The 24,382-nt window shown below is 39.1% G+C and overlaps 1 protein-coding gene across 4 annotated transcripts in view; it reads right to left on the bottom strand.

The window, feature by feature from the left end:
* Window positions 1-24,382, bottom strand: part of Ryr2 (ryanodine receptor 2) — a 593,362-nt gene that overhangs the window by 85,200 nt on the left and 483,780 nt on the right. For 2 of the 4 annotated variants that reach the window (XM_087591546.1, XM_087591547.1), the window contains 8 exons: window positions 17,986-18,120; window positions 16,199-16,233; window positions 15,050-15,163; window positions 12,485-12,581; window positions 10,195-10,298; window positions 8,384-8,435; window positions 5,077-5,130; window positions 3,862-3,885 (listed from right to left, as the gene is read on the bottom strand). In XM_087591546.1, coding sequence (XP_087447672.1) covers window positions 3,862-3,885; window positions 5,077-5,130; window positions 8,384-8,435; window positions 10,195-10,298; window positions 12,485-12,581; window positions 15,050-15,163; window positions 16,199-16,233; window positions 17,986-18,120 — 615 coding nt within the window. 4 annotated transcript variants of the gene reach the window in all.

Below are 24,382 nucleotides of genomic sequence, written 5' to 3'. Positions count from 1 at the left end.
AAAATATCATCCTGAGTGAGCTAACCCAATCACAGAAAGACATACATGGTATGCACTCATTGATAAGTGGCTATTAGCCCAAATGCTTGAATTACCCTAGATCCCTAGAACAAACGAAACTCAAGACGGATGATCAAAATGTGAATGCTTCACTCCTTCTTTAAATGAGGAAAAAGAATACCCTTGGCAGGGAAGGGAGAGGCAAAGATTAAAACAGAGACTGAAGGAACACCCATTCAGAGCCTGTCCCACATTTGGCCCATACATATACAGCCACCCAATTGGACTAGATGGATGAAGCAAAGAAGTGCAGACCGACAGGAGCCGGATGTAGATCGCTCCTGAGAGACACAGCCAGAATACAGCAAATACAGAGGCGAATGCCAGCAGCAAACCACTGAACTGAGAATAGGTCCCCTATTGAAGGAATCAGAGAAAGAACTGGAAGAGCTTGAAGGGGCTCGAGACCCCAAAAGTACAACAATGCCAAGCAACCAGAGCTTCCAGGGACTAAGCCACTACCTAAAGACTATACATGGACTGACCCTGGACTCTGACCCCATAGGTAGCAATGAATATCCTAGTAAGAGCACCAGTGGAAGGGGAAGCCCTGGGTCCTGCTAAGACTGAACCCCCAGTGAACTAGTCTATGGGGGGAGGGCGGCAATGGTGGGAGGGTTGGGAGGGGAACACCCATAAGGAAGGGGAGGGGGGAGGGGGATGTTTGCCCGGAAACCGGGAAAGGGAATAACACTCGAAATGTATATAAGAAATACTCAAGTTAATAAAAAAATAAAAATAAAAAAAATAAAAATAAAAAAATAAAAAAATAAAAAAAAGAAATGTATATAAGAAATACTCAAGTTAATAAAAAAATAAAAAAATAAAAAAATAAAAATGGGACCTCAGAGGTACTAAGGTACCTGAGACTATGTTATCTGAGTTGGAACTGAGAACTAACAAAGGGATCTGACTTTGCATATGAGAAGGACAGCCTCGAAGAGAGAAGTCTGTCTTCTACCCTTTTCCCTTGCCAGGTCACCGTCACCAACTTAGATTTTCATTGGGTTGTAAAACTGTATTTTAGAATCTTAAATGAAACTGTTTTTAGGAAGTTAAAATGTGCTTACTGAGTTATATTTTCAAATGGATATTGTATTTTTAACCTTGGGCGCATGAATACATATGCCCACAGAGGCCAGGAGAGGGCATCCGATCTTTTGGAGCTGAAGTTAGAGGTGGTCGTGAACTGCCCTGTGTGGCTGCTGTGAACCTAACTTGGGTCTCTGCAGTCAGAGGAGCACTATGCCTTCTGAACCAAGGAGCCAGCTCCCAAGCGCAGACTATTTTAAAGTCATATCCTCAATTGCTCAACAGGAACAGCTAACAATAATGTTTCCATGGAGTCTGATAAATTTGAAAGGTAAATAAAGCATTCGACTAAAATAGTTGACTTGTTGGGTGTACCTGAAAAAAAAAAGAATATGCTGGCCTCTTCCAAAGATTTAATTGCCCTTTTATGATTTAAATATTGAAGTAACCACAGATCTAAAAATAATGATAAAGTTTGCTGTTATGGATTTAAATGGGCAGCTACGAAGCAGTTTTGTATTATATTATAGGGGAAATAAAGAACTCATTCTTAGACTTGATATGTAAGCCAGAAGAGCTTCAGCAGGACTGCACCAATAAAACACACAAGTGATGAGAGAGAAGAAAAAGAGTTGGCATTTTGATCCCCATTTACCATTTTCTGTGATTTTTTTTTTAAATTTTCTTGCATTAGCCAATGGGGGGAGTTTTCTTATAATAACACATTTCTTATCATAGCTGCTTCTGTATTCTCCTGGACATCTTAGCTAACTATGTTATAAAGAACTTGAGTAGAAGCTATGGCCAGTCTTAATAACCCACCAGTCAGTGACTGGGATAAAATTCATGTCCCACATACTTTTTAATTCTTTCCAAGCTTACGTAACATAATTTGTCCTACGAGTTATTGAAACTGCCAAGTAGTACTTCAGTCAGTTTACCTTAAGGGGAAAATTCCACAATTAGATTACACAGACATTACATCAAACAACTAACTAGACACCGCAGTGTGAACATCCTCTAAAGGGATGAAGAAAATAACCGACCAGTTGTCTGGGTAAACGTGTTTCCTGTTTTTGTTCGCCTCGAGTGGTCAGCCTCGGAGTAGATGGTTTTTATAGGTAACGGATTGCATACGACTTGTTTTTAAACTGAGAAATGCAATGACCCTTATTCATATAGCATGCATATGCAAAGAGCAGCATGTTACTGAATTAGGTATAAATCTCCAACATCACACAGAAATCAGAAAACTACTGGTGTGTAAGTAAAAATACTCACACATGGATGACTGTTTTACTTATGAGCGAGTGGCAATCTCCAGGAGCTTTAAAATCCTTTCTTAGGCTGGCCACAAGCTGCTGGCCCACTTCTCCTATTCGAGGATTAACAATCAGGTCTCACTAGATGAACTTGACTAATGATTTAAACCCAGAAGCAGCCTTCCTTTCAGTTGGCCCCAGCTCTGTACTGTGGCTGACTCTTCTCCCCAGCCTGACCCACCTCCTACTCTCTGAACATCACGTTTGTCCTGTCAACCTTTCCAAACATCTCAAAAGCCTGCAAGTTTGGGCCTGTAAATCAATTCCCCTGGTTTTCAGATCCCTAAGACTGGCTATTCATTCAACCTTCTCAGTAATTTGTCTGGCTAGAAACTCCTCATCCTGTTCCATCCCTATCCACTCCTCTTGGCACCCCTATCAGGGACTCTTGCTCATAAGCACCCATGCTAACCAGGAAGCCAAGTGTTTGATTAATGTTAGAAAGCTCTTTCATGTTTCCATCACTTAATAATTCATATGAGTTCTATCTAAGGTGAAAATCAAAATTTAAGATATCATTATTGGAGCCACCATTAACTATTATAGAAGCTCATGCTGTTTTTCAGTATGATGTCCACTATGTGCCATGGGCTGTGGTATCCACCAGATTGGGGCTGAATCTGACGTTGTCATCCACTTGGATTTTTTTAGATTACAATGATCCAGATATCTAATAAGAACACCATATTCCAGTGAGCTATAAACATTACAATTTGTTTCTTCTAAATAGATTCTTAATAGCCATCATTCCAGAAATAAAACCATTAAGAGCATTGCCTTCCAGGAATATTTATGATCAACTTTGCTGTTAAAAGTAGCCTCATGAAAATAAAACTCAAACTTCACAGAAATCATACAAAGGAAAAACATCATGTAATTCTAGGTCGAAATGTCTTCCATTTGCAAAACTTCCAGATGAAATATTTGAAATGCCAAGAGGCAGAAACCGTCATCTGGTGTCCTTTTCATTTAATGAAGTGCCAAAAGTCAATGTTAAAATTATGATACATACATCCCAGGTACTAATTAAAGAACAAAAACAAAACACAAAGAAAGAAAGGGGAAAAAAGAGAAGAAAAGAAAAGGCCGTTTTCCTGTGTCTTCTTTAAATAAGAAGTCTGGTACAAGTCACATTCAGAGTGCAAGGCTGAGGCCCTTTCTTGTACAAGACAATTTCTAATTATACATTCATCCACTAAATGACCGGACTCATCCAGATCAATATACAGCTGAGAGTGAGCACGGAGGACACGATTTCAAAACATGAGTCATTTAAATTGGCAAGAAGAATAAACCAAAGAAGGGATGCTACGCACTACAGACTGGCAGAGCGATTCTGAAGACCTCTTCTCACAAAAGAGTCCAAGACTTTGGGTCTAATACAGGTAAATGCCACAAGAAACTGAAACTCAGACCCAGACAGATACACACATACACATGTCTTTACCTTGCTGCGTTGGGATCCTGTGACCTTAAGGAAGGATGAGGACAAGAAGCAAAATAGCAATAAACAGCTGCTCTGGAGACAATGGATAACCCGCAAAGGAAAACAGTATCATTTGCTGCTCCTGGAATGTTCTAAGTTACCTGTCTCCTTACAGGGAGGATGGACTTAAGACTAGAACTCACGCACTTCAGCTAGGATTGTATAGGAAATTAAACAGGGTGTTTTGCTCAGCCAGCAATAGTCATGGGTCATTCTCAATTTAGGTTGCTCTTTTGTTTGTTTTTTTTTTTTTTAATACACTGATTTCAGTACCGCAGAGAGGGTCACATTGGTTATTTCTGGAAGTGACATCAGTTTATTCCTTGGTTCAATGTGCTGTGTTCCCACCATGAGTTAAGGACTCATTGCTGGCTTCTCGTATTTCTCCAGACTTCTAGCTCCAAGTCCATATATATATGAACTACTAGGAAGAATCTATTCTCCACTGCCTTCCAGTTTGTTTCTCTTTCTTGATAAAAGTACAGCAAATAAGAAAGTGGTAGTTAGCAACAGCTAGCTAGTCACCTACAGAAGCCAAAGGACACTATAAGCAAAGTGGGGAATGAACTTAACTGTCTTTAAAGCTGGATAACGTTAAGCAGTAACTCAAATCATAGGCGATATTTAAAGGCTGAAAATGCTCGAGACAATAATCGTGAAATGAAATCTATCCTAGAAAAGATGCGCCTCTATTCCATGCAAGCAAACTGCACCATGGCAACCACTTACATATGTGTACTGAATGAGTGACCTAATTGGGCAGACGTCAAGAGGCCAATTGATTCAGGAAAGAACAAATGAATCTAACACCAATGGAGTCATTAGAAGCTTGGTGCTGTGTTGCTCTTCCATAAGTATTTTCCTCGTGTCTATTGGCAATTACAGACACCAGCAACCCTGCCATGTGAGTAATTTGAAGTGGTATCATCTTCATGGGCTGCCAGGTACACTCATTCTGGACATATGGGCTTTACTGTACAATTCGATGGCTCTACACATCTTGCTTTTCTCTTAGCAAACACTAGGACTCAGGTCAGTCCATTCAGCTCTGACATGCAATTCCCGGACACAATAAGCTGCAGTAAGCCATGAAGCAAGAAACACAAAAGTCCGTTATAAGCTATGAAACAATGTCTCCAAGTGGAGGAAAGGCAGTACTAGAATGACCCATCTTACTTCAAAGCTCTTCACTTCTTCTTCACCATCATCGTCTTCTTCATCGTGACAACTCTGATTCGAGAGGGGGGAAAAAAAGGAAAGGAGGATATGAGAAGGGAGAAAATGCAAAATGTTTGTTTGGCATAAACACCAAGTGATTTGTACTGATTTCTGAGCGTTGTTGAAACTGAATGGATGTAAAACTTACACAGCACCATTAGTGACTTAGTAGGCTAAAATAAAACTGTATTTTATCTACAGGATTTGACTTTTGCAAAATTCAAAGACCGAATGGCCAATTTCATCCCCAAAAGACATGACTAAGAGGTTCATATAAAGGTTCTCATGCTTAACATGAGAACATGAGAAGGGCTCTCTGTGCCCTTGATTCATTTAACCAAGGCTTAAATATAGCATCCAATCGTCTCTTTTGTAACCCTTCATTACATACATTAATGAACATAGACACACAGCTTGTTTTTATTTAAAATTAACACAGAATATACATTGAGTATAATGATGGGTCATATTAGCAAGATTCATCTAATCCTTTTAAGTTCATTTTACCATATGTCACCCAAGGAAGGATGTTAATTGTTTGTTAACAACATTATTATTTACACACAGAGCACAGACAATTTGACTATTCTATTCTACTGACCCACAGGTATATTCTTAGCTAATTCCCTGGCTTAGATTGCTGTGGGTTGAAAGGCAGAGGGAGACCAGGAACAAAACTCAGAGAGGGGAAGGAAGGAAGGTGGAGGCATGAACTCAGCAGGCAGAGGCTTGGCTTCATCATGACGCTTCCTACCATTAGTACCATTAGCTCGTCTGGCTTGGCAAGTGACTTCTCTCCATGTCTCCTTTTTATATTGACCATGAGAAAAAGCATGTGTATTCTTAAGGGAATAGTATGCCTTAATGTTTGTAAAATATTTTAGCACCTGGGAAACCTATTTGAAAATGATCTTTATGTAATAAATCACAGCTAAGACTTTGGAATACAGTGGTGATCAAAAGAAGTTGGTCATTAACTAATGTCTGTGATGGGAAGAAACTCACAGCCCACTGACTAGCATGGCCAACTATTCTACCTGATTTCTTACATTTGGCCAGTGCTCAGTACCTTGTGTGGTGCCTAGAGGCAAAATGATGAAGCACAAGCTACAATCAGAAAAGCACTTGCAACTCCAGGAGAAACAGGGCTTTGGGCACAGGGACAGAGGTGGACAGGTGGATACCAAGTGAGATCCCACCCCTGACTCCAAGCTAAATAAATCCTAAAAGGCTTGTCATGGTCTCTGAAAATTCCAGTGCATAGGAACGAAACTTTTTTCCATTTGGAACAGCAAACGTGCCAATAAGGTGTGGGAAGAAATATGGGTTTGTGTAGAGGCATGGGACAGTTGAGATAATCTCAAAATGGGGATCTAGCTCAGGGGCTCAAGCACTTTCCTTATAGATAGGAGGCTGTGAAGTCAACTCACAGTCATGAAAAATGAATAAAATTTAAAAAGAAGGAAAAAATGCCTCACTCCCTCTCACTTTTCAGACTGTAACTCACTTCCCACAGGCTGACACTTCCTTCTCCCCTGCTTCCTCTTCGTCTCCTGCGTGCTCAGAAGTTTTCGCCATACCTACAGATGTTTTCAGTGCTCCCGTGGTCCAGACCCCCAGACCACTGTGGATTTGCTGACCACAGATGTACTCCTCTGTAAGATTACAGTAAGGCTCGCTCCCCTTCCCCTAATCATCTCTTAGTGTCTCTGTTCTTTCAGATTTGATCATGAGCTTGCATCTACTGCCTTCCTCTCCTCTGGAGTGAGATTAATGAAGCCAACAGCTTCAGCAGTGATCTGATTCTGATGGTTTGGGAGAGTGAACTTAGAAGGCCCCAGGCACGGTAGCGCAGACTTCCCTTTAACGTAGCGTGCTATTGTCTGCGAGGAGCGGCTTAAGGAAGAGAGAGGCTTGCTTTGGCTCAACGGCATGGAAAGCCTGGTGACAGGGCTGATCCTGTCCCTCTGAGTATGAAGCTGCCGGGTATAACATGACAACAGATAGAAAACAAGAAAGCTTTGGCAGAAAGTGGGCCGGCTACAATCCTCCATGAAAGTCGCTCAGTGATCCCCTACCATCCATGCTGTCTACCCACAAAATTCCACAGCCTTCTTGAAACGCAACACCCTCTGAGGACCAGGTGTTGAAACACATGTGTCCGTGAGTTATCTTTCACGTTGAAACTCTGACACACCTCCGCGTGGCAGTCTCAGAGTCATCTTTAACGTGTCTAGGATTTGGTATGTCATCTGTGATAATTCTGGGGCTCTCCTCTTAGTACACGGCACCTGAGGTTGGAATCTCAGGAGAAACTGGCCTCCTGTTTGTATATATCAATTCTTGTTAAGGGGTAACAAACGTAGAAAATACTGCTACTCTAATGCCATCCCTCCCGGTTTAAGATTCCCCAAAAACGTCACCATAGCCTAAGGAACCTACCCACAATACCCTCGATAGTTCCTCTATCATCTAATTACCATATATGTAATTATGGTAATTAGATGATAGATAATATGAAAATTATGTATGGATGTGCATCCACATGTGTCTACCACATGTACGCAGGTACCCATGAAGGCCACAAGAAAGTGTTCGGTATCCCGGAGCTGGAGTTACAGAAGGTTGTGAACCACCTGGGGTAGGTGCTGGGAACAGGAACTCTAGGCTTCAGCAAGAGGAGTATGTGCTCTCACCCACAGGGCCAGCTCTTTGACCTCTAACTAGCAGTTTTAATATAACTGTTTCAAGTTTTACTTTTTAAATTTGTGTGTGTGTGTGTGTGTGTGTGTGTGTGTGTGTGTGTGTTGCATGCAGGTGCAGAAGTGGACTTTGGATCCTCCAAAGCTAGAGTTAAGGCGGTTGTTAGCTTTCAAAGAGATGGGGGTGCTGGGGACTGAACTCAGCACCCCTGGAAGAACAAGAAGTAAGCTCACCCACCAAGCTCTCTTTCCAGACCCTTAATTATTCCTGTTACTTCCAGCACATGTTAAACTCTTTAAGTACATAATGCAAAGGGTTTTTTCCCCATCATTTAATCTGCAGAATTAGAATGGCCTCAATGGCTGATGAATGAGGGTCAAATAAAAGAATGCTGGGATACTGGTGACTCCTCACTCATAAGGTACAAAGCAGGAATTCCCTGAAATGCATGCATTTCATGTCTGCAAGATCTATCAGTATCTTTCATGTAGATTCTTACCCTTTGGCAAATAGAAATAGCTTAATTCATTAAATATCGAAACCAAGAAAGATGTATGCTTACCTTTGCCATAATGTCTGCATACGCCATGTACAGAAAATCTTCCTCCAGTTTGCTATGAAACCAAGCAGGGAAAGATCAGTTCTTAAGTAGAAGGCAGGCTGTGGTGAGAAACTATCCCTATGCAAAGTAACTGTCTGCCCTTTTAAACACATGTTCTTCCTTACAATTAAATGACATAAAAGTCAGACAATAGTAAGCGTTGGCAAACAAACTATTTTATAACCAGAGAGCAAAGACCTTAGAGGTCTTCCGGAAATGCCTCTTCTGACCTTAGAGTGGAGCCCTTCGGGTGTGAGAATAAAGGTACCCTATTATGACCATGCTAATAAATGGAACAACTAATTTCCTTCAAACCACAAAATGCAAAGAGGAAAACAAACGCAAACTTATGTGGTACAAAGCTTTTGACAGCAGAGAAATACTTGACGTCTAATGAAAGACTCGGCGAGTTATAATGTCAAAGTTAAAAATAAAAAGATGGCCAGAACAATTAAGTTTCTGTGAGGAATGTCTAACATTTGCTGAAGTATTATAGCAGGTCCCAACTTCACTGATGAGAAATACCTCATTACCTCACGAGATCAGACAGACAGTTGTTCTATACTTATCAGATAAGGTGAGATGGTTTTGTTGGTGGGGAATAATAAGAGAGAGAAAATGTGAGCCAAAGGATGGACATGTTCAATGTTAGGAGGGAGGGAGCCAAATTGCTATGGTGCCCAGAGATCACATGGTGCTTCAGGACTTGTGAGACGACCCATGTCGATGTGTATTGGTAATTAAATGATCTCCTAGGGTCTGAAGAGGAAGGATAAGGCCTGAGGGCCAAGGCCAGGACATTAGACAAAGGCTCTGTAGGCTCTACCAAGCCCCACCCACGGAGTCTTTTAGAGCCTCAATAGGGAGAAAAGCCAAGGCATCTTCATTGCATCTTCTGGGTTGAATTTGTCATGTAACTCCACAGGAGTTTGCTCTCTAAAGCTTTGGTGTAGGTGTCGGGCCAGGAGTGAAGGCAAGGAAAGTAGGCAATGTCCTAGAAACAGATCGGAGAGATACTACCAAAGGCCTCACCCAGCACCTAAGGGTTTCTTAACCATCATTTAAATGGGAGATACCCTCTAAAGGGAAGACGAGGGTCACCAGCTTTCATGCATTCTCAGCAATGGATTTCGCTTCTTTTAGTCACTTTTCCTTTATTTATAATGGCAGCTTTCAATAAACAAAAACCTTTTGTAGGGATCAACATAATCAGCCTAATACAGAGTTAAGAAAGCCCAGAATTCCTTGGTAGATTTGGGGGGAGGGTATGGGATGATTGATGTGAGAATTCATATGCATGTGTGGGTATATGCAGAGGTCAGAGGTCAACCTCCAGTGCCATCATTTCTTAGAAGCCATCCACTTTGGCTTTTGAGACAGGGTCTCTCACCAGAGCTCACTGATTAGCCCAGGTTTTCTGGTCAATGAATCCCAGGAATCAGCCTGTTTCTCCTCCCCTGGTGCTGGGATTGCATGCACACATGACCATGCCTGGCTTTTTAATGTGAGTTATGGGATAGAGCTCAGGTCCTTATGATAGCTAGGCAAGTACTTTACTGACTGACTCATCTTCAGGGTAGGGTTTGAAGACCAAAAACAACAACAAAAAGCAGCGGATGCTACTCTATGGATTTTATGTCAGATAGATCATATGATGTGTGAATTATTCCCTCTTTTGACAAGAACAGGATGTGACTGAGACATAAATAAATGACAGATGTTGGTTTCTTTATCACTGTCTCCTAAGTCTGTATTAACCCTCCCCACCATACCATTTCTCTGTTAAGGCTGTGCGGCTGAACAGAAGAATAAGCTGATGCAGAGGATCAACTCTTTTCATGGCTTCATCTTCTTCTGGGAGTTCAGACCCCGGTTTCTGAAAAACAGGGTGGAGGGTGGAGCAGACAACTGCATAACATTGCCCATTTAGAACAAATGCTTAAGCTCAGCATTGAGGCTTTTATCTGCAGCCCCAGCTCTTAAGAAGTGGAAGCAGGAGGATCAGAGGAATTGCCGATTGAAAGTCTGCATGTGCTACACAACAAGACAACGTCCCACTAACTGAAAACCCAAGCCAGGAGCAATACAATGAACGGCAGAGAGAATAAAAGAAACATCTTTGTTTGCTTGTTGAGCTGTGTGTGGGCATATGTGCGACTGGGGGAGGGGACAGCAGGAGGACGTATGTGTGAGAACACAAAGGCACGTATGGGTGTGTGCAGAGGTCAGAGGTCAACCTTAGGTGTCATCATTTCTTAGAAGTCACTTTGGTTTTTGCAACAGAGTCTTACATTGAACCTGTAGTTCACTGATTAGATTAGGTTTTCTGGCTACCAAACTCTAGAAATCAGCCCATGATAGTTATGTGTGCATATATATGTATGTGATTTGTGTCTATATAATATATAATACAATACATATATAAATCTAACACATGTGCTGATTACACTACTGATGTAGAACAGAAGCATTTAATAATATTGATTAAAAAAAGCTGAACAAAGATAGTCCACAGAATTTTAAAAGAAAACATTATTCTTATAAGCAGGATTTAAAACTAACAAAAAGAGTATTCTAAACAGAGGAAAGTTCAGCTTTAGAATGGGAAAGACATAATAAAGAATAAAATATCACATGATGTGTGACAATTAAGTCCACACAGCAATATTTATCACATAAAATATTTTCTTGGCTAAAACAAAGTGTGATAAAGAACACAAAATGGATTATTGACTGAAGTATGTGCATTTTTCACTGTTAGTTACTTTTAAAACAATAAAATAGCATTGGAAAAAATTTCATCATTGAGAAAATTAAGCATTTTTTCCTATGGAATTGACTGATCCTGATTTTACTGAATGATTTAATGAATTCTATGTTTCCAGAGATTTTTTTTTCCATTTGGCCTGAATTTCTTTCTACATGAAAGGAAATTCTTACTGTGTTAAGAATCTTGATGTCATTGGTAGTTAAACTTTTACAAGATACCTAAATAGTCTGTGGTGGCTTCAATAATGTAATGGGGCTAGGGCTAGAGCAGGGGCTCAGTTGTTTGGCTGGCACGCACAAGGCCCTGGGGCAGATCCTGAGCCTAAGCACAGAATCCCAAAACTCATGAGAATGGAGGCACAAGAGTCAGGAGATCAAGGCTATCCTTGGCTACCTAGTGAGCTGGAAGCCAATCTGAGCAACATAAAAGCCTGCTTGAGAGAGGAGAGAAGGGCAATCAGGGTTAGGCTTTTAGACATTGCATTGCATTTGTTTACTATGGTTCCTGATAATTTGTAAACTAAAATTGACTTCCAGATAGGAGATCTTCAACTTGGAGATCATAATGTCTCTCGTAATGCCACAGACATGTGTGGGACTTGGGCTCATAATTTCATCTAGAAACGTGGTTTAAAACAGTAGCTCAGCTTATAAAAGACATTGATGTTGCCCGGTCCTTCAGGGTGCAGCACCCACCTGTATACAGCCTCCTTCCTACCCTGTCGGATGTAAGCTCTGACTGCTGAGTACCAACTCCCTCCTCCTCTGTGCCCACACCACTAATGATAAACAAAACAAAAACAGAAAACAAACAAACAAAGAAACAAAAACACAAAACAATAAAAAAAAACCTCATTACCTGACCAGGCTGGAGAGACAGTTGTTCTAGGCTTATGGAATGAGATCGTTTTATTAGACAGAAATAATAAGGGAAAGAAACATGAGTGGAGGATAGACCACATTCAGTGTTACAGAAACCAAGAACACTGTGGTACACAGAGACCAATTGGGGCTTCGGGATCTGTGAGGAGTCGCATGTAGATGTACAATCTTCTCATATGTCTATTTTGAAAACCAGCAATCATTTGCTAGTCTTCAAATTACTTGGTGTGAATAGTTTTTATTTTTAGATTTTATTTTGACTTTAAGTTGGAAAGGGCTTTGAGAGAGAGTTTAAGAGACTTATTTAGTGAATAAGACAACTTATACTTTTAAAGTTCCCTAAGACCAATGTGCACTGTAGTGATTTTCTTTCAGTCTTCTTCCATTTTATAATCCCATTAAAAAGCTTACCGCTAAATCTTCGATCAATTTATCCTCAAAGTAATGCTCTTCTGTTTCAATCCAAGACTTTTCATATCCCTGAAGAAAAAGATTGACAGCCCGATGCCTAAAAGATAAAATGTCAAACAAAGGGATTTTAAACATATGAACAAGAATTCTTTAGTACTTTATTACCAGATTATTTGTGAACTAAAATAAAAAATAAACTTCCTATTATAGATCCCTCTTTTCAAGGACAATTCCTTGTGACCAATAAAAGCAGTTTTCTCAGATCACATATTAACTTTGGGTTTAGTCTCAGCTCCACAATATCAATTAAGATTTCAATTTTCACAATTCTCATATTTGCAACAAGAATAATTGTGGCATTACAATATATCTCAATCTTCTAAGAATTAAATCATGATAAATAGCGGAAAGTGCATTAGACAGACCTTAGTTAAATAGTGGTTATTATTTCCTGGTGTGATTCTTGTTAAATAATATAAGTGCCAATGGAAGAATTCCCTAAATTCAAGGTAACTTCAAACACAGGCTCTGGCTATTCCAGAGTGGAATGTATTAAGTGAACTTTTTATAATTGTATGAATGAAGCTGAAATCTCGGAACATTGACTTTAAAAAGTATCTACCTGAAGTTGAAGAGGTAACTCTGTGGAACCCAAGCTCAGTTCCCAGCAGCCATGGCAGTCCGTCTGCTCATGATCATCTGCAACTCCAGCTCCAGGAAGTCTAATACATCCTTCTGGCCTCTCTGGCTACTGAATACATATGCAACCCCACCCCCACCCCTGTACACACAAACACACACACACACACACACACACACACACACCCCACAAAAATAAAATGCATCTAAAAAAAGATGTTTGTCTATGAAGTAAAAAGTAAAAAAAGGACAAGAGAATACTATGTGGATAACATATTAGAAGTAACAGAATGATACCATTGTGTGAAGGAAGCCTACACTTAATAACAGAAGTGTAATATGAAGGCATGAGGCATAATCGCTAGAGGGGTTTAAGAACCTTGAAAATAGGAGAGGAACTAGCAACACATTTGGAAACACTAAAAGTCACTGTAAATTCCAGCACACAAGAGAGGCAAGCCAAAAGATGTGCTCAGCTGTTTTTAGAACCTCAGAGTCATGCATACAACATTTAGACTTCTAAACAGACCACATATTTAGCCCTGAGGGAAATTCAGATTCACTGAGCTCAGTTCAGATGTTCCTGAAATGGTTTAAACGATGTCTTCGTAAAACAAATCCTTTCTCCAATATCTTACAAAGACACTGAATTGTAAGACACTGGATGCTGTCCAGAGTTAGGAAAATAGAATTTTAAATTTATGTTGGACCTTAAAGTGGAAATGAGAGAAATAAGCAGCCTGAATACTGGACACAATGTAACAACCAGAAATTGTAACCTTGTGGTGCAAACAGACAGAAGGAAAGAGCTGACTTACAAAGAGATCGGATCTTCCAAAGAGAGATACAGTTGATCTCAGTCCTGTTTCCAAGACATAATTGTGGTGGTCTGAATGGAAAATGTCCCTCACAGTCTTGGGCATTTGGGTAATTGTCTCCAGTTGGTAGAACTGTTTGGGGAGGTGTGGCCTTGTCAGAGGAATTGTATTATTGGAGTTGGGCTTTGAGAGTTTGAAGGCTCATACTATTTCCAATTTTCTCTCTGCCTTGCTCTTGCAGTGCAGGATGGGAGCTCCTGGTTTGTTATTTCATTGGCTTTGTTCATCACTTCCCCTTCACGAAGGACTCTTATAGGTCTGAAACCTTAAGCCCACATAAACTCTTTTGCCCATATGTTACCTTTGGTCCTGGTGTTTTATGACAATAATAGAAAATAAATCAACACAGTAGGGATACGGTTACTTGCGGAAAGTTAAGGGTAGCCAAGAGCACAGTGTCTTGGCAGAATACCCAGGAAGCCATAGCAGGTCACCAAGCCAGACCTGAACACAATAAGTTATATCTCTACTAACAAGTATATTGATGTACTACTAAGAGAACAGTGATGAGTCTGTTGGGTTTGTTTATGTCATTCCTGTGAGTCAGGAGAATGTCTTCTTTTCTCTGTATGAGAAAAATTATACAAATAGCATCCGTGGCTAGCCTCTACTGTGATCAGCATACTGACAAGCACTCTGAACAGACTTGTTTGTTAATCCATCTTGGTACTCTATGGGGCCGGTCCTACTACAGTCCAGAGGGGGAAAACAAAGTGAAGGGAGGTAATCAACCTCACAGTGCCATGTAACACAAAAGACGGAAGTTGAAATCTAAGCAATTGGACTTCAAAGAACGTTTCCAGTCACACTGAATGTCCTTCCCTATGGCGAGCAGATATTCTCCAACATATACCATTTTAAAATGACAGGACAAACCATGGTTCTCTAAATGAAGAAACAAAAACATTCAACAGAAGAAAGCCAACTGGTGAGTCTTAGGAGACTGATAACTCCCATTCTTCTCTAAGAGAAATTTTCATTACCGCCACCCTCCCCCATTATTTAGAGGAGAAAATTATTTTCTTTCAAACATTTAAAAGATACTAACCTTGGCAGATTGTACAAAGGGGCCATCCGGAAACAGGCAACAACAGCTCTTTTTCTCTGCTTAGAGAGCAGTTTGTGCCACACGGCTTTCTTTGATCTCTGAGGGTGCTCCACCTGAGGAAGAATGACACAAATAAACATACATTTACAGTCCCGATCTACCCTCAGTGGTGAAGTATTAATCAGCCATTCTCTGAATTCATTTCAAATTACCTAACAATTAGTTTGGCTTGAGACTATGTCCTCAACATTATCCAAAGCTAAATTTGAGATGCTTTCAAATGGTACTTATTTTCCAAATAGCCTGTAGCTCCTAAGCCTTGTTATCTTTAAAATCAAAGAGACAGAGAAAAAGGCATTCTACATAAAGTCCTTATGCACCATTCTCAAAATTTTAAGTACTTCTTAAAAGTTCATGCACATGTGTGCATATCTATGCATAGGTTCATGTGCACACAGGTAAGCAGGCACGTGGAAGCTACCTTGGGTGTCATTCCTGCTTGATTTATTGAGACAAAGTCTCTCACCAGCCTGGTATTCACCACTGAGGATAGGTTGACCTGCCAGTGTGTCCCAGATATCTGGCTATTCCTCCTTCTCCCAAATGCTGGAATTATAAGCACATACCCAGGCACAACTTTTTGAATGTAGGCTCTAGTGATCAAATTCAGATCCTTGTTTCCTTTTTCAGCACCCTCTCTTGGGTTTTTGGTTTGGTTTTGCTTGGTTTGATTTTTTTCTGTTTTGTTTTGTTCTGTTTTGTTTTCCTACACAGAAATGTACTCACATATCCATCAAAATGACTCTTATTCGAAGTAGGATAACCACAAATAAAAACAGCATTAATGAAAAGCCTACTGCCCTTTAATAAAAAAGATAACAAGGCTTTGTGAACTGAGTACTAGGAGTAAATAGAAGGGTTTAATCTTACAGAAGTATTAAAGTTTATAGCTATTTTTGTTAGGTAAGATAAATGAGAATTCGAAAGTTACAAGAAATGATGCAAACAGGCTACTTATTTGAATAATGGTGCTTGAAATTCCAGGAGAAAACAAGGAGATTAATCATAAGTATTAGAAAGAAGATAAATTCATAGTATGGTTTGGTCAATTAATTAGTATTCTCTAGGCAATGGAGCACTATACTTCCCAGACTGAAATATCGCCAGCCAGTATACTTAGATTTCTGGAAAAAATGAAAATGTTATGTTAGCCCAAAGTAAGCCAGATATATTATGCCTTGCAGTAAATGCTCAGAATATGAACACAATAATTCTTGAAGAAAACGCTAAGACTGACTGAGCCATTGCAGACTTTTTAACAGGACAATCTATCTAATTGACAAGCACTTACTTCTCTGACCCTCTGTTCTCCATAAGATCAACTATAACTTAGTTAGTGTCTTGATGGGTATATTAAGTGGAATATATTCTTATCGAAGGCAGTGTAGATTAAAACAGGATCAAGAGTCAAGTTGCTCAGCAAGATACAATGCATCCCAATATAAAATTCCATGTTTGGAGTCTGAGACTTTAAAGGTAGCAGTTTTGATGAATGCATTGTGTTCTGCTGAGTACTCTGACCCATAGGTGTATATGAAGCTTTGAGCACCTAAGATACATTTGTGGAGTGGACAGAAAGGGATCCGACTGGGATCTAACATCAACATTTGTTAGAAAATTACCTAAGGAAAAATTTAGTTACTTGGAGAGGCCACTTTTAAGCATTTCCATATGTTATCTTACCAGCCACAGCAGGATTAGATATCCAAACAATATGTAGTTTAAATCAAAGTGACATGTTTATTAATGCATGATTATATATGCAAATGTAGATAAAGGTTAGAGAAAATCAAAATGCATTTCTTACAGCACAGGTAGAAGGGTTCCTGGAATGGCACAGGAGATTTTATTATTTCAGATTCAATATTTATAAAGCATATCACTCTGATGTAATCTTTTTTTAAATTTTGAATATTTATTTCCTTCCCTAACCCTGTGTTGGAGTTACAGATACATGCCACCATAGTCAACCTTTACCAGAGTGCTGGGGATTTGAACTCAGGCCCTCCTGCATAACAAGCACTTTACTTACTGAGTCCTCTCTCCAATCCTCTAACATTGCCTTGTTGACTAGATATCATGTTAAAAAGGAACATGTTTCTCTGTATTTAGAATAGTTTCATTTAATCTACCTAAACTTTATACGAGCAACTTTAGATACATGTATGCAAAGCAGAAAATTGTCTGCACGCATGTATTTTATAAGGGATTGCTTTTAATATAATATAAATACACTATGTAACCTTCTAACTGAGAGTGTCTCAAGAATTACTGCTTTGAAAATTCTTGAATGGAGGGGACAAAATAGAGACTAAAACACACCAGAACTTGGTAGTGAAAACAAATGATTGGAAAATTACACAAAAATATCTTCCTCAGGTAGGGTTTCACTGTCAGTGTATTACTCTTCTATAAACGTAATTTGCTCTTTATCTCAGAGAAAAATTGCTCAAAATTTCTCAGAAAACCAAATGTTAACCAAGTAAAGGAGAAAACACTTTAGATATTAAACCAGTGAAAGACAAAATATCTCAGGCATATTTTATGTAAAGCATTAAAAATGATATAAAATAAAACACTTGAAATATTGTACAATTCTGAGATTGTTAGAATTATGTTTAGAAGAAAATCTATTACTAACAATCTATAGGATTTTATAAAAGCTTGAAAAATATAATAAAATGAAGGCCTTAATCTCTCAAAGCATAGTATCTACAAATGTTTCTGATAATTATAATCTTGGAAATAACCAATTACATGCTCATTCTAATGAATATATATGTGGGGTTTGTGGAACCACAGTTAAAAATTAATATACATTTAAAATATTTTATGTATCTAAGGCAATTATAATTGAATTAACACAAAAATCAGACCTGTTCAAGGTGAAAAAGCACATTCGCTATATCCAGGACACGCTCCACTGTCCTCTCTGGGTCTGAGGTGTCTTCTGCCCTGTTTGGCAAGTCTTTGTATAGAGCCATCTGCCACCTGATTGCAGGGTCTTCCAGCTATGGGGAAGCAAACACAAGGTGGCAACTGAAGAGAGAAGGAATCTTGCATGATCACTAACTGGGTCTACCTGGATCACTAAGCAAACACAGGTCAGTACTAAAACACCTACAGAAATAGAGCTAAGTAGGAGAAGTCTAGGGAGCCACTAGACTCCATGACAGCTCTTGTAGTAAGATGGTACTACATTTCCAAAACTTGCTGAGTGGGTTTCAAACCTATATACAAATATACAAATGGGCAACTGGTGAGCAAATGGAAAGGTTAGATTTGCTTGACTGTTATGATCCTTTCACTGTCCCTGTATATCTATGTTTTATGATGCATATCTTAAATACATTACTAAAATAAGCATGCAAATGCTATGCAGAGGTCAGAAAAACATATTTTTTTCATGAAATTATTACTATTATTTATCATTTTATCCAGGGATACTGGGAAGACATATAAGGAACTATGAGATATGACCTATCTGATGGGTGATTTGGGAATATTTTCCTAGAGTAGTTAAGATGCAATTAGGAGGGAAATATGTGGCGGGCAACTGGGGCCAGAGGATGCCAGCCTTAGTGTGGGGAAATCTGAAAACTTCATGCAATCACAGAAGCCCCTTGGGGTGGCTTGAGAAAGTCACTAATCAGAATCACAGGGCCACGCAGCCTCACCCAAGATATCTTGGAACCCCCAGGACTGTGTTTTTGACACCATGCTATGAAATGTCAACAAGAGTTCCAGGCTTTTTTCTGTGACAGAAACTCACAGAAGTGAAACAGTGAGAATGGCTGTCTCTAGTAAAGAATCATAAAAACTGTCACCAGAAGAATCATAAATCATAATCATAATCAAATTATCTATGTACCCCAAAATCTTCTTAGACAATTGAGCTGAAATACTGAAGGAAAGAACAAAGTTGAAATTTCAAGAATTTGACCAGAAGACCAGTAGGCTGCCTGCAGATGCTCTTTGCTCTTTCTGTTCCCCTGGCAGACCCAATCCTTGAGGTACATCCTTAGTACCCCAGAAGAACACTAGCTGCAGCCTTCCTTCCCCCTTTTCCAAGCTTCATGTGGATCCTACAGGCGATCCTCTCCTAACTTCACAGCATGCATTCCTAATGAACATACCAGCCAGGAGGGCAATAAAACATGTGACATAGACACCATGCTCTCTTAAAATCCAGAGAGAAAACAGAAACCAAGGAACAAAATACACACCAGACAAAGGCATACCCAGAAATCAGCCTGTAGAACTACAAAAACGCCAAACCAGATGCCTAGGTGCCAGTTTAAGAATCCAGTCAGTAATGATATGTCTCTATCTGAGTACAGCTTTCCTACCACAACAGGCCCGACAATTCCACATAGCTAAAACATAAGTAAAAGACCTTAAAACCAACTATATAAAGATGATAGAGGTCCTTAAAGAGGAAATGAACAAAGCCCTTATGAAAGACAGAAAAACACAACTGATTGGAGCAAATGTATAAATCCCTTAAAGAAAGTAACAACAACAACAACAACAAAACAAAAACAAAAACAAACCCAAAAAACTAACAGTTGAAGGAAAGGGATAAAACTGTTAATGACCTTGAAATGAAAATAAAGCAATAAAGAAAGCACAAACTGAGGGGATCCTGGAAATGAAAAATTTAAGAAATCAAACAGAAACTAGAGGGGCAAGCTTCATTGACAGAATATAAGAGATGGAAAGGAGAATCTAAGCCATTGAAAATATGATAGAAAAAATGAATACAACAGTCAAAGAAAATGTTAAATCTAAAAAATTCCTGACAAGAAATATCCAGGATATCTGGGACACTATGAAAAGACCAAACCTAAGAATAACAGGAATAGAGGAAAGAGAAGAATCCCAGCTCAAAGGCCCAGACATTCAAAGAAGAGTTGATGCCAATACTCATCAAATTATTCTGGAAAACAGGGAAATATAAGCCCTTGCTGGGTAGGCATGGCCAGAAGCAAACAAGTAGTTGGAAGAGTAATGGAAAAGAAAGAGAGGCAAGGAGTTTGGGAGCTTGAAGAGAGGCAGGGCTGGAGACTGGATGGAGACAAACACCCTAGTATGAGAAACACCTTGATCAGCCACCAGAGGCCATGGTGCTGTCTAGGCCCTGGATGCAATTCTGGGTCCACAGTTCTGCTGCTGCTGGGATTTGTGTTAATGCCCATGGCACACAGTACCACCAAAGGTTATCTGTCATCTGTACTATAGCCGGAAACCATGTTGATATCCTAGAGGTGCACTGAGATGGCTCTGCCCTCCAATGGCCACCATATTATGGCACCAACAATAGCATAGACATGGGAGAGCTGGCAGGCTAACCAACTCAATCAACACCCAGGCCCAGATCCAGGCTTTTAAGTGGGCCCACCCCAATATCTTCCCCATCTATGAGCCATTGGAGCATGTGAAGAGGCCAGTTGTATGGATCCATCACCACAGGATCCCTAGAACTCAGGGCAATAGATGTATATCCAAGAGTATCTTTAAGGGTCCAGTACTGATGGTATAGCAGAAGTCAGAGGCCTTGAAGTGGCGTAAGGATTCATTGCAACAAACACTGGCTAACAAAGCTGTTTGGACAAAGATTACTGTGTGACACACCGAAACTTCCTGTGGCACTCCAAGGAATGGAGATGTGGGGAAGATGGGGAAGGTTGGGAAGAGAGAGGAATAGGCTGTTGACCAGGGGAGTTGACAGGAGGATCTTTGTTGATGTTGTTGTTGTTGTTATTGTTGTTGTTGTTTTATTCTTTTTTCTATTTCTTTTTCTTTTCCTCTTCTTTTCTAATTTTTATTTTTTATTTACTTTTGAAGGAAAGCTACAAGAGTGAAAGACAGATACCAAAGGACTGAAAGGTAAATGGGGTTGGGGTAAAGGATGTAAAATTCCCAAAGATTCATTTAAAAAATATGTTTAAAATTTATTCCAGAAAATAGAAATAGAAGGAACATTGCCCAATTCATTTTCTTAGGCCACAGTTACCCTGATATGCAAACCATATAAAGACTCAAAAAGGAAAGAGAATTATAAATTAATTTCTCTTATGATACAGATGCAAAAATAATAAAATATTTGCAAGTTGAATCCAAGAATACATCAAAAAGATCATCCACCATGATCAAGTAGGCTTCATTCCGAAGAGGCAGGATGGTTCAATATACAAAAATCAGTAAATGTAATCTACCATATAAACAAACTGAAAGAAAGAAAAACACATTATCATCACATTGGATGTAGGAAAAGCCTTTGACAAATCTAACACCCATTCATGATAAAAGTCCTAGAGAGATCAGGGATACAAGGGACATATTTAAATATAATAAAGTCTGTTTACAGGAAATCTATAGCTAACATCAAATTAAATGGAGAGAATCTCAAATTAATTCCACTAAAATCAGGAACAAGTCAAGGTTCCCCACTCTCTCCCTATCTATTCAACACAATATTTGAAGTTCTAGCCAGAGCAATAAGACAACTAAAGGAGATCAAAGGGATACAAACTGGAAAAGAAGGTCAAGGTAGTCAAAAAACTAATTCTTTGCAGATGATATGATAATACACAAAAGTTACACCAAAAATTCTACCGTGGAACTCCTATAGATGATACATACCTTCAGCTGAGTGGCTGGATACAAAATTAACTAAAGAAATCAGCAACATTCCTATACAAATATACAACATTCCTATACAACATTCCTATAACAAATGCACTAAGAAAGAAGTAATGGAAACATTTTCACAATAGCCTGTAATAATTTCAACTATCTTAGGATAACTCTAACCAAAAAAATAAAAGACTTGTATGATAAAAATAACAAGTCTTTGAAGAAAAAAGTTGAGATATCAAAAGATCTCCCATGTTCATGTATTAGTAGGACTAACTGGCCACCCTACCAATAGCAATCTACAGATTTAATGCCATCCACATCAAAACTGTAACACATTTCTTTACAGACCTCAAAAGAACAATTCTCAACTTCATATGAGAAAACAAAACAATAGGATAGCTAAAACAATCCTGAACAATAAAGGAATTGCTGAGTATCACCATCCCTGATTTCAAGTTGTGATACAGAGCTATAGTAATAAACACTGCATGGTATTAGCATAAAAGTAGACATGGTGATCAATGGAATCGAATTTAAGACCCAAATATAAATCCATACACCTATGGACACCTGACGTTTTTATAATGAAACCAGAAATACACACTGGAAAATAGAATCAACAAATAGTGCTGTTCGAACTAGATATCTGCATGTAGAAGAATGCAAATAGATCAATGCTTATCAGCCTACACAAAACTCAAGTCCAAGTGAATCAAAGACCTCAACATAAAACTGAACCTGATAGAAGAGAAAGTAAGGAATAGCCTTGAACACATTATACAAGAGACAACTTCCTGAATAGAACATCAATCGTGCAAGCACTGAGATCAACAATCAATAAATGGTACCTCATGAAGCTGAAAAGCTTTTGTAAGGCAAAGTACACTGTCAACCAAAGTGTCAACCAAAATGACACTCAACAGAATGGAAAAATGATTTTACCAACTTCACATCTAATTGAGGTTTAATATTCAAAATATATAAAGAACTCAAACTGGATATCAACAAACCAAGTAAGCCAATTTAAAAATGGGGTAGAGATCTAAACAGAGAATTCTCAACAGAGTTGTCAAGTAACAGGGAAACATTTTTAAAATGTTCAACATTCTAAGCCACTGGGGAAATGCAAATCAAAAATACTGAGATTCCACCTTATACTTGTCAAATGACTAAGATCAATAGCACAAACAATAGATCATACTAGTGAGGAGAATATTCCCCCATTGCTGGTGGGAAGGCAAATTTGCACAGCCACTATGAAATCAATACGGAGGTTCCTCAGAAAATTGGGATTAGTGGATGGAGGGCAGGGGGAAGTTGGGAGCTGGGAAGAGCAGAGGGAGGGAAAACTGTGGTCGGGATGTACTGTACAAGAAGAATTTAATTTCAAAAAAGAGAAATGAAGAGAAGATGGAAGCAATGAGGGAGAGAAAGCAAAACAAAATGATGCAATGAAGGCTTCAGGCTGAAGGGAAGACAAATGACGGAATAAGATGAGAAGCTTGCATTGGTTTCTCGCCTGCTCACACACTGACTGTTGAAAGATTCATTTGTGTATTTTTATACATATTGAAATGGGTCCACAACTGATTCTAGATTTACGGAGTTTACAACACAGTGAATTCTCACTGGACTGAAGATTATTGAAGATTATGAACCAACGTGGCACATAACTTTCATGCTCACCCAAAAGAAATCTCAATACTGTTTATTTCAAGAATGAAATTTTAAAACAAGCTCTTTGTTTTATTTTTATTCTTTTATATTTTTTGGATGTGTGTCTATGTGTACATATGTGCATATGAGTTCATGTGCCCGTGCAGTCCACAAGAGGGCATCCGATTTCCTGGAGCTACCCTGATGTGAGTGCTAGGAACCAAACCCATTCAAAAGGAGCATAAGTGTTCTTAATGGCTGAGCCAGCTCTCCTGCTGAAAAAAAAATCTGTTTATCTGAAAAAAAACCTCTTTTTCTGTCCTCATGTTTTAAAGAAAGGTTATAAAATCATAAATCTGAATACATATAAGCATCTGAATGGGAGAAAAGCCTTCATTTCAAAGAATAAAATATAAGAGTCATGCCATTAAAAATACACAAAACAATTTCCGTTTCCTTCTTTTCTACTTTAGAATTTCCACTAACAAACAAAACTGCATATTATGAAACAGAAATGAACAGGGATCATCTGAAACTTCCAACCCCTTAAAAAGGCACAGCTCCAAATGCCAGAAATCACTTTGGGGTGGAGATAAACTCAGGGACAGAGCTTCATATACAGATGTCTTCTAAAAACTGTCCTTTGCTCAAAATAGAATGCTTTTCTCAATGATATTTTCATCAAAGGACCATGTGCCTCATTTTTGTCTATAAATTCAATAAACGGGTATTTTTGATAAAGCGGAATCTTTATGTTCTCTCTCATACAATGACTCCACAAGGCTTCTTCCCCTATCTAGCATTCCTAGAGTGTGGGCATGAGGCTGGAATGAGGCTGCTTCATTGTTGGGCCCCGGTGTCCAGCTGGACTGTAAGAAGAGCTCCAGTACAGAGAAAGGTGAGAGATAGGCCCTACATGGGCAGTCCTTACCTTGGATGACTCAATAGCACTCTCTCTTCAGAGCCTCTGTGGGT

Source organism: Rattus norvegicus, chromosome 17, assembly GCF_021556685.1.
Source record: "Rattus norvegicus strain SHRSP/BbbUtx chromosome 17, alternate assembly SHRSP_T2T, whole genome shotgun sequence".
Taxonomy (NCBI): domain Eukaryota; kingdom Metazoa; phylum Chordata; class Mammalia; order Rodentia; family Muridae; genus Rattus; species Rattus norvegicus.
This window is presented reverse-complemented; position numbering and strand designations above follow the sequence as displayed.